The sequence below is a fragment of the Pogoniulus pusillus genome, chromosome 19 (assembly GCF_015220805.1).
Source record: "Pogoniulus pusillus isolate bPogPus1 chromosome 19, bPogPus1.pri, whole genome shotgun sequence".
Lineage (NCBI taxonomy): Eukaryota > Metazoa > Chordata > Aves > Piciformes > Lybiidae > Pogoniulus > Pogoniulus pusillus.
Window position 1 is genome coordinate 8048839 of NC_087282.1, and position 11401 is coordinate 8060239.

An 11401-nucleotide genomic window follows, 5' to 3' on the forward strand; every position below is an offset into this window, starting at 1 on the left:
TATTATTCACCACCTGAAAGAATGAAACTGAACACAGCAGCTACTCTGCTCTCACTGACTCGCTTGTTTTCTGCTGCCTGCACTTTCCCCTTTGCCATACTCTTCTTGTCCACAGCTCTTCCTCATCTTCCCAAAGAAATGTGAAAGAGCTTTGCATTCTGCATGACCCCCTTGGCACTTTTTTTTCCCTTTAAAGAACACAATCCTTCACCATGGCTCTTGATATGATAACATGATTTCTATAAAAGGGCTCTTCAAAGGGGACACTACTCCCACTCACACTTTCCCAGCTCTCTGCAAGCCTTAATGCAACTCACATCATTTCTCTGTCCTTCTCCAGCTGACACTTTCCCAGCTCTCTGCAGGCTTTAATGCAACTCAGATCATTTCTCTGTTCTCCAACTCACACTTTCCCAATTCTATGCAAGCTTTAATGCAACTCAGATCATTTCTCTGTTCTCCAACTCACACTTTCCCAACTCTCTGCAAGCTTTAATGCAACTCAGATCGTTTCTCTGTCCTTTTCCACCTGACACTTTCCCAGCTCTTTGCAAGCTTTAATGCAACTCACATCATTTCTCCGACACTTTTCCAGCTCTCTGCAAGCTTTAATGCAACTCACATCATTTCTCTGTCCTTCTCCAGCTGACACTTTCCCAGCTCTCTGCAAGCTTTAATGCAACTCAGATAATTCCTCTGTTCTCCAACTCACACTTTCCCAACTCTCTGCAAGCTTTAATGCAACTCAGATCATTTCTCTGTCCTTTGCCACCTGACACTTTCCCAGCTCTTTGCAAGCTTTAATGCAACTCACATCATTTCTCTGTCCTTCTCCAGCTGACACTTTCCCAGCTCTCTGCAAGCTTTAATGCAACTCAGATAATTCCTCTGTTCTCCAACTCACACTTTCCCAATTCTGTGCAAGCTTTAATGCAATTCATAATAATTTCCCTGTTCTACCTGGCATTAGCTATTAATCTGTTTATTGCATTGTGCTTACTAAGCTTATCTCCATAATGACCTCTCTTCAGAGCTGATGATTCCTGCATAAAGGATATGGAATCGTAGAATCAGTCAGGGTTGGAAGGGACCACAAGGAGCAGCCAGTTCCAACCCCCCCTGCCATGCCCAGGGACACCCTACCCTAGAGCAGGCTGCACACAGCCTCAGCCAGCCTGGCCTTAAACACCTCCAGCCATGGGGCCTCAACCACCTCCCTGGGCAACCCATGCCAGTCTCTCACCACTCTCCTGCTCAACAGCTTCCTCCTCACCTCCAGCCTGACTCTCCCCACCTCCAGCTTTGCTCCATTCCCCCCAGTCCTGGCACTCCCTCACAGCCTAAAAAGTCCCTCCCCAGCTTTTCTGTAGCCCCCTTCAGATCCTGGAGGGCCACAAGAAGGTCACCTAGGAGCCTCCTCTGCTCCAGCCTGAAGCCTTTCAGTCCCAACTCTGTTCTTCAGCAATCAGCCCTGCACTGCTGTCTGGACTTGGCTGTCTAGAAGCACAATCAGTAAGCTACAGCCACAGGGAAGCCAAAAGAGGGGTGTGGAAAGGCTGAAGTGCTCACTATGTTTCTCGGTGAAAAAGCAAGGCACAAAGGCATTTGTACTCTGTAGAATTCTCCATCAGAATACATCAAAGCTGAATTTTATATGCAAAGAGAGGATTTCTGCAATTTCTGTGGGTTGGCAACTAAAAACTCTTTCTTGCCAACTGTAAAAGAAACAGGAATTGCTTTCATCTACCTTGAGTGACACATTTTAAAGCTGCATTAGACACTGACTGCAATGCTGACGCAATAAACTAAGCCTACAAGACCCTTGTGAACCTTCCCAAGTCTAACAGAAATCAGTATTTACCTGGTTCTGATTTCCCATTGGAATGGGCTGCCCAGGGAGCTGGTGGAGGCACCGTCCCTGGGGGTCTTCAAGAAAGGACTGGATGAGGCACTTAGTGCCATGGTCTAGTTGATTGGATAGGGCTGGGTGCTAGGTTGGACTGGATGATCTTGGAGGTCTCTTCCAACCTGGTTGATTCTATGATTCTGTGACATAAATTCCAATGCATCCTAATACACTGAGCTAAACTGAAAGCAGTTTATGTACTAAGCATGCCCTTAGACCATGAAACTTAGCAGTTATGTGACATAAGTTAAATGCTTATATAGAGATGTGTACAGATTAAACAGCCCAAACCTGACAAACTTAGACACAAGTTTAACAGCTACAGAAGGCCCAAAAAGGTTATCAGCAGTCACTCTGCCACACAGACCATTTTCTTTAAGAGCACTTTTTGATGCCTTGGGCTCCTGGAGTGCATTGCACACACACAAAAAGGAACCTATTTTGTTCCTCAAACTGGATTAGTTTAACAGATGCCACAGCAGTCCCACTTCTAAGCTACTCTCAGCAGTTCAGTTTCTACTGAAGTTCAAGTGTTGGCAAAAAACTTAGACAGAAATGAGCTACTTCTGCTTTATTCCTAACTCTTGAGCCTGCCTTAAACTGATTCTTGTCCACCCTCTTGCATAGCCACTGCAAAACGTAACCTGCTCTCTCCTCCTCTTTCACATCTCTTTTCCCCATTGTATTTATTTTCTTTCTTTCTTTCTCTTTCTTTCCTTCCTTCCTTCTTTCTTTCTTTCTTTTCCCCCCCCCTCTATACTGCATTGTCCCCAACACTGGAAAACTGGAAATCAGCTAACTTCCATGCAATACTTCCCCCTTTCCTGAGCACCCTGGTGTCTTTTGCTTGCTTGTAAATGCTTTTGTCCCCTTGTTTGCAGGCTGCCTATTGTTTAATACGCTCAGCTCAAACAATGCCAGCAAGGAACACAGCCTAGAACTGACAGACAAACCCTGTGAAGACACCATTTAGAGCTTTCTTTAGATGGAAGGATAATAGCTCCTTTACACCAGAGCAGTGAGAACTTACTGCTTTTGCCTTTTACACTTGATGAACTACTTGTGGCAACTTTAGAACTCCCTCAAATGCCATCTCTGCTTCAGAGGAAGAGGACTGTGTCGACACTTATACACAAGAGAGCAGCCTCCAGGCTCAAATCAAATCACTTAATACGACTGGGCACCAGAATAGTGCTGTTAAGACACTGACAGGTCTGCAGCATGTCTGATGCAGCCAACCCACTAGCTCAAGCAGAACAAAGTGGTGCAAAAGGAATTAAACTGCAAGCTTCCATAAAACTATATGCCTAACCCAAGTCATTAAAACAAAACTGAAAGCTCTGAGGCACTCCACAACAAGTCACCGCAGCAAAATAAGCACAAATCAGTTCCCTGTCTCAAAGAAGGGGCAAAAGAAAGGTGACAAATGGGTGGAAAAAAAATGAAAAGGGCAAAAGAGACCAGCAAAAGAGACTGTATTTTTGCTTAATTCATTACCTCGTGGTAGAAAGTCTTCCAGTGAAATCTAAAAGTAAGGTGACTGGGATGGACATGATCATTGTTGGTTTTTAATGGCAAGAGCACAACTTACAGATCTATCATTGATGCACACTGTGCTGTAAAAATAGTGCTCCTCTCATCAAATCTCTTGAGCAAACTCAACAGATAATAAACTCTCAAATGGATAAATGTGTTCTGTTAAATTATGCTCTTTAACTATAAAGTTCAATACAGGGTTCTTATATTCTTGTAGCCAGCCTTTCTCTGTCTTGGGAGAGGAACTGCAACACTTGGAAGCATTAAAACACTTGCCTACAGAAGGCTATTCACAGCATCTTTGCTCCCTTCCAAGACTCAGGTCAATGCATTTAAATAGCAGAGGGTGTCTGTAAGTTAAGAGACAGTTAAGTACTCATAAACCAGGGTTTTAAAAGTTCCCTGTGAATTATGATAGCAAATAAAATCTATGAGGACTGACAGAGGTATTCTGAGCAGGGTTAGTGGTAACTGTTTGCTTCAAAGGCAACTTCAGCTGTGAATCCTTTATCTAGAAAGAAGGTCCAAAGTGATGAGAAAAATAAACAATGTAGAAGAAAACAAACATCAAGCAACCAGGTCAGCAAATGCTTGTGTTCATTTATGAACACCACAGGGCTGTAGGGTGGATGGTTGAGGCATTACGTAGAGCAGCTGAGGCTTCTCTGTCAAACAAAACCCACTTTGAGCAACATTTGATTTTTCCTCCATCAATCCCACGTCTCAAACAAGTTAATCAATGTGTAGAACAGTTTTAGTATTGGCCAGGAAAGCACATCATCAATCAAGAATTACCTGGTTGCAAGCAGCCTAACTGGGAGCTAAATGGTGCTAAGTTATTTGTGACAGAGCAGGAATTAGAAGCCCTCTGACATCACGAGTAATCTGGTGAGTCATATTCACAGAAGCTATCAAAATGGCACAAGCAGAATTTTGTGTGTCAGGGAATCCCTTCACAACAGCACTGCAAGCACCTCCAATTATTGAATCGAGTTCAAAAGGCAGCCAGCAGCATTTAACATCCCTATGCTTAAGACAAACCCATCTACCTTCCATTTCTCTCACTGTCACTCAGTGCTTTTCTTCTTAGCTCTCTGATCACATTTAAGAACTGAGAACTATTAATAGCATAGAAGTACTTTAAATATTCCTATCTGCTTTCTTTTTTTTTTGGACAACACAAGAGTAAAAAGCAGCAGCAGTCCTTAAGTCTAGTCATAACTTAAGGCTAGAGATAGCACAAGCCACAGTGACTCTGGGCTCTCACCATTAGTGATCATCCTTACAAGCCATCCTATTTCTATATAAATTTGGGTTCCATGCTTCAATTCATCTCTTGCAACTGCAACATGCAAAAAAACCCCAAACAACAACAGAATGTTCCATTCCCTTTAAGAATGCCTTTCAAATATGCTGTGTATGCAGATGGTTTTGATAGCTGGGGGTTGGGTTTTATTTGCTTCACAGCAAGGAAGGGATCTTTTTTGAATGCATATGGAGAAACATCAAGAAATAATAACATTTTAAATTAATGTTTAAATAAACCACTTAAAACTGGAAGTAATCTTCAAAATGCTAAGCACCTAATACATAACATACATCTTTATGAATCAGCATGAAATGATCCCTACTCTGTACTACTGCATTTGTATGTACAAGAAGAAAATGAAATGAAAGCTCACAGCCATTACAATCACATTAAGTCCTTAGCCTGACTTGGGAATGTTCTCCCTCACTACTGGCATCTATGTGAAATCCAAGTTCTGTGCACTCTGTAAAGCAGTGCAATTACTACTTCTATCCGGGTTGGGGGAGGAAATGAAGCACAGAGAAACCTTAAAAGTCCATTCCAAAGTTCTTAGGAGCTTGCCAGAACAAGAAAGTGAGGCCAGACCTACTGAATGTCAGCTGAATGCCCCAGTCACTGGGCCACCTTTGCTGCTCAGAAGGAATATGCCCAAGTCATTCAAGTAAGGCAATAAATGAATGCTGAAGATGCTTTTACTTACAGAAACCTGGCAAAGGAAGAGCTTCCTTGTCTTGCAGCTTCCCAGAGGCATCTATTCACAACCACTCTCTAAAACTCAAAGGCTTTTAAGGATCCAAATTCAAGTAATTCTTTCTCTCTTCCAACAAGCAGCTTTAATGCAAAGGACAACTCATTGTTATCATAGAATCAACCAGGTTGGAAGAGACCTGCCTCTGGGTCACCACACTCACCAGCTCCTGTTGTGGGGCTGTACCACTATGACTGCCAAGGAATTCTCTGGTAGTTCATAGGTGTTGGTATGAACTTGTATTCTTCAGTTCTGTTTTCCCTAACCATCACCTAGACACCAGCTACATCTGCACATATCCCTGACTACTTGAGCAAAGCAATTTCACTATTAGTTGCCATCCAGCCTTCCTTCCAGGCCAATCCTCTGTACATGCACCTGGTAAAGGAGCTACCAAGGATTGTGCTCCAGGCTCCAACAGTGTCACTTACACGGGGGGGGGAATGTTTGGATGAAATGAAGCTTCTAACCAAACTGGCTTGGGCATACAGCTCACAGGAACTATGCTTGCAGCCAGATTTGTTGGGACAAAAGTAAAATTCCTTTTCCATGTCCTGAGACAGGTTTCCCAAAAGATCACTTAGGTCTTGGAAAGGAAAAAAAAACCCACCCTGCATAAAGCACTTTAATAGACTGTTTTGGACAACCTTCACAACAGTGATTCAATGCACTACTGGAAATGGTAGCAACAGCACAGTTCTGGCAGCTATGCTCTCTACCACTGAAACTACAAAAGGGAGAAGATTTCAGCACTTCAATGAAGAAACAAGAAATAAATAAATGTGGGTTCCAACATCTTAAATTTTATGTATTTTTATCCTGATTACACTTGTGCCACTCAAGAAAAAACTCACTTACTGGATAAACCACAAGTAACTGACTACTGCCCTCTTCTCAAATCTTAATAAGCTCAGCTGTGCTTATGGTATTAGAAGAGGAGCAAAAATTCCTCTTCATCCCTGAAGGATGACAGCAGCAAGCATGGATCACAGAACGAAGCAAGCGACTGCTACTTATGCCCTGTGTAAAACAACTAATTTCTAGCATTAAGTGATCTTCATGCACCACTGATAGAAATGTTAACTGCTTTTCAGTTGTAGTCATGAATTCTGCTTTTTGTCATCCCCCTGAAGGAAATAAGATTGGGCAAGTAAGTCAGGGAAGAAAATTATTGCAAAGGAACAGCAGAACTGACACAGCAGGCACGACTTGGCCTGCAGAATCTTAATTACAGATCACAGTCAAAGAAAAACACCTTTTCCTTACCTCAATACTAGCTTGAGCTGACAAGAAAGAGACTCTTCAAACTTAGCACATTGGTACAGAAGATAGAAACAAGTGGTACCATGAGATTCTACCCTTTCAAGGCCTAAAACAATTAACAAGCACCCATCAGCCACAGACCAAACCAGTATCAAGAGGCTGATAACAGAGAGCAGCACACAAGAACTCGTCCCACAAGGGACCCTCTGCACAGTTCCTAGTCAGACTACTGAGCCAGAAGGAGCTGTGGTTTCCCAGCAACATGTTGCTCATTTATTGTCTTTAACTGTGAGACTCCTGAGCAGAAGTTTACTGGCAAATGAGTAAATATTGCATGGCACTACATTTGTTTTGTATAGACCTCTGTTTTCCAGCTTGAGACAGCCAGGTAACTAAGTGCCCACCAACCAGCAGAAACTGGGTGCAAGTACTCTAGTTAAGGAGGTACTCTGCAGCTAAGAAGCTCCCCACAAAGCCAACTGAGCACAGAAAGGCAGGAAATGATGTCCCTTTCCGACCCCATCAAACAGGGACTGAGCACGGCTTCTCCTTTCCTTTTTTTTCCACCCCTTATCCAAACAGCTGCAGTATCAGACTTAGCTGCTGCCCACAACTTCTCCCAACAGCAGCAAGCACAGCTGCAATTATCTTGCAAATTCCACTGCTAGCCACTGGACTGCGAGACTGACTTCTAAACATCACTTGCTTCCCCCAGAGAGGGAGGGAGTGCTACTGACAAGCAGTCAAGAGCAGAACAGCAGCAGCCTGTACACTCACAGTTGTGTTTCAACACAGACCAGCAACGAGTTCACCACCTAGCTGCTAGAAATGCATTCTATGTAAACTGAAGTTTAGATTCTGGTTCAGTGACTTCTATTTCCTCTGGGAAAATAAGAAAAGTCAAGGTTTAGCCTTTTCTAGGACCGAGTGAGGGATTCTGGTTTTGTTTGAATATAGAATCAGAGAATCGGTCAGGGCTGCAAGGGACCACAAAGTTCCAACCCTCCTGTCATGGACAGGGACACCCTACCCTAGAGCAGGCTGACCACAGCCTCAGCCAGTCTGGTCTTAAACACCTCCAGCCATGTGGCCTCAACCACCTCCCTGGGCAACCCATTCCAGCCTCTCACCACTCTCCTGCTCAACAACTTCCTCCTCACGTCCACTCTGAATTTCCTCACCTCCAGCTTTGTTCCATTCCCCCCAGTCCTGTCACTCCCTCACAGCCTCAAAAGTCCCTCCCCAGCTTTTTTGTAGCCCCCTTCAGATCCTGAAAGGCCACAAGAAAGTCACCTCACAGCCTCCTCTTCTGCAGCCTGCACAGCCCCAACTCTTTCAGTCTGTCCTCCTAAGAGAGGTGCTGCAGCCCTCTGAGCATCCTCACGGTCCTTCTCCGGACACGCTTCTTGTAATGGGGGCTCCAGAACTGGATGCAATACTCCAGGTGGGGTCTCACTAGAGCAGAGTAGAGGGGGAGAACTACCTGGTTTAAGCAACATTTCACCTCTGATTTTAGGACTAAATCTAGGCCACGACAGCTGTCAGCAAATCTAGATACCTGTCGTTACGAAAAGAACTTAGAAGCCACAATACGAACGCTCCCAGCACACCAAATGCAGCAGCTGCAGAAAGGAGGCTAAGTGATCAGGCACACGTGGCTTGTGCAGGTGAGCAGTGCTCTCTTTTGGCAGGTGGTTAGCTTTGGTTGCCTTAATTTTGAAAGAGAAATCCAAAGCAACGACACGATACTTGTGACACACAACGCACTGAAGAAGAAAGACTGCCAGAGAGAGTCGTGCACTGAAGGACTTCTGCCAGCGCTCCTCTTCATACAAGCACGCAGGCACACCGAAAACAACCGGGGCCAGAAGCTGTCAGAGTACTATCTGCAGGCAGTCCAAGTTCATTGAGATCAAACAACAACTCTTTTTCCTTGTTTGTGTGTTCTTGTTGCTTGCTCACAAAGCTAACGTGTGGAGATGTGCCGTGATGTTATGCTTGGAACACGGCGCCGGCCATGCACAGTGCCCCTCTCGGAGTATGACACTACTAAGGAGAAGGAGGCACATAAATACGTACAAGGGGGAAAAGCAAGGCAGGGTTTCCTCAGCCCTCTTAAGACATCCATCCCCCAAACCAAAGCGTTATCCAATTTGTGATGAGGAATCCATGCCACAGGCTGCCCCCTCCTCCTACACTTGGGGCTCAGAGCAGTCATGGCCGGGACAAACCATCTGCAAGAGCTGCTGCCAGCTTGAAGCTAAGAACCGCTAGAGACACCGAGAAGCTCGCACCGGCAGAAGCGGTGGAAAATGGGCGGTTGGGGCAACGAAGCGGTCCCGCAGCCGCTTCCGCCCCTGCTTACGATCTGCCAGAGGTCCCGAGTCAGCAATCAACGCCTCAAGACGGAGGGAGGACGCTCCGCAGCCCAACGTCCCGGCCGGGCAGGCGAGCGCGGAGCGGAGCGGGGCCGGACCGGACAGCCGCGGGGGCGGGAGCCGCACCTCTCCCTCAGCCCGCCGCCAGCCGGACACAAAGCCCGGCGGCCTGCGGCGGCCCCAGCTGCGGCTCCCGGAGCCCCTTCCCCCGCCAGCCCCGGAGAGGAGGCTGCGATTACTGCGGGGCCGTGCCCTTGGGCCGCGAGGGTCCCCCCGACCGCCCCGCCGAAACCGACACCCCCGACCGCCCCTTTCTTTTCTTTTCTTTTCCTTTCCTTCCCCTCCCGGCCCGGGGCCGCGGTGCCCACTCTCACCCATCTGCTCCCGCAGCCCCTTCAAGGAGGAAGAGGAGGAAGAGCAGGACGGGGGGGGCCGCGCCGCCCTCCGCCATCTTCAGCGCCGGGACGCGAGCCTGCCGGCCGGGCAGAAAGGAGCCGCGGGAGCGCAGTGCGCAGGCTCCACACCGCCCGCCAGCGCCGCCGCCGGGGCGGGCAGCGCAGGGCAGAGCAGAGCAGAGCAGAGCAGAGCAGCGCCGCGCCGCGCAACCCGCCCGGCGCCCGCCCCTCACGGCCGGCGCTCGGCTCGGCCCGGGGCTTGCCGCGCCGGGGTGTAGCGACCCCCGGGAGTAACCCGCGCCCCTGCTGCGGCGGCTTTGGAGGCCTCAGGCTGGCGCGGTGGGTAAAGCGACTTCTCCGCCTTGCGCCATCCGCCCAGAGCCGCAGCGGAAAGCGGCGCCCAAGCGGTTAGGAACGGCCGCAGGAGCTGCTGCTGGCCTCCCTGGGCCTGGGTAGGGATCCAGCCCCTGGGCCTCCTCAGGCTGGCGAGGCGTGCAGTGGCCACCCCCGGGGCTGCTGCGCAGGTGTGAGCGCTGCATAGACCGCAGAGAGTGTGCTCAGGCTGCCCAGCGAGGTGGTGGAGTCTGTGTCCCTGGAAGTGTTCAAGAGATGTGTGGACATGGCACTTGGGGACGCGGTTTGATGGCCCAGGTGATGCTGGATTCTCTGGTTGTAGAGGTCTTTTCCAACAGGAACAGTTCTGTGATTCCATGAGTCTGATGTATGGCCCCACAACAGCTGCAAATGTTGTGCACCAAGGTGGTGAATCATTGGCAGGAAGAGGATGAACAACCACTAAGATGATGGATCTCCTGCTGGTAGGCAGCTCCCGAAGAGAGACACCTCCAGGTCACTCGCGGAGTAGTGGGCAGTTACCATGGAATCACAGAGGGGTTTCGGTTGGAAAACACCTTTGAGATCCAACCGTTCTCTAACTCTGCCAACACTGCTGCTAAACCACATCACCCAGCACCACCTCTCAGCCTCTTTAGAACACCCCCAGCAACAGGCATTCATCCATCTCCCTCGGGAGCCCATTCCAGTCTCTGAGAATCACAGGCTCACAGGGTGTTAGGGGTTGGAAGGGACCCAAGGAGATCATCCAGTCCAATCCCCCTGCCAGAGCAGGACCATACAATCTAGCTCAGGTCACACAGGAACACATCCAGACAGGGCTTGAAAGGCTCCAGAGAAGGAGACTCCACAGCCTCTCCGGGCAGCCTGTGCCAATGCTCTGGGACCCTTACAGGAAAGGAGTTCCCCCTTGTGTTGAGGCAGAACCTTCTGTGCTGCAGCATACACCCACTGCTCCTTGTCCTATCCCAGGGAGCAGTGAGCAGAGCCTGTCCCCCCACTCCTGGAAGCTCTCAGATATTTATAAACATTGATCAAATCCCCTCTCAGACTTCTCTTTCCCAGACTAAACAGTTTCAAGTCTCTCAGCCTCTGCTCATCAGCCATGCCCTCCAGCCCCCCAGTCATCCTTGCAGCCCTCTGCTGGACTCTCTCTAGCAGATCCCTGTCCCTTTCTTCTACTAGTTGAAAGTCTCACCAGTTGAAACCAGTCACTGATCCTTGGGGCACACCACCAGTGCCAGCTGCCAACTGGATGTGGCACCATTCACCACTACTCTCTGGACCCTGCCCTCCTGACAGTTCTTGCCCCATATCAGAGTGAATCTGTCCAAGCCATGAGCTGCCAGCTTTGTTAGGAGCTGCCAGCTGTGCCAGGAGCTTGTTGTGGCAGATGGTGCCAAAGGCTTTGCTGCAGTCCAGGTAGACTACATCCACAGCCTGCCCCACACTCACCAGGCAGGGAACCTGATCATAAAAGGAGCTCAGGTTGGTGAGGCAGGACCTGCCCTC

The 11401-nt window shown here is 48.2% G+C and overlaps 1 protein-coding gene across 9 annotated transcripts in view; it reads right to left on the reverse strand.

The window, feature by feature from the left end:
* Positions 1 to 9650, reverse strand: part of MAP7D3 (MAP7 domain containing 3) — a 68445-nt gene extending 58795 nt beyond the window's left edge. For 7 of the 9 annotated variants that reach the window (XM_064159141.1, XM_064159143.1, XM_064159142.1 and 4 more), the window contains exon 1: positions 9515 to 9650. In XM_064159141.1, coding sequence (XP_064015211.1) covers positions 9515 to 9518 — 4 coding nt within the window. In that variant the 5' untranslated portion in view covers positions 9519 to 9650. The remainder of the gene's footprint in view (positions 1 to 9514) is intronic. The other 2 variants (XM_064159146.1, XM_064159144.1) reach the window with 1 other exon arrangement.
* Between the last annotated feature and the right edge of the window lie 1751 nt (positions 9651 to 11401).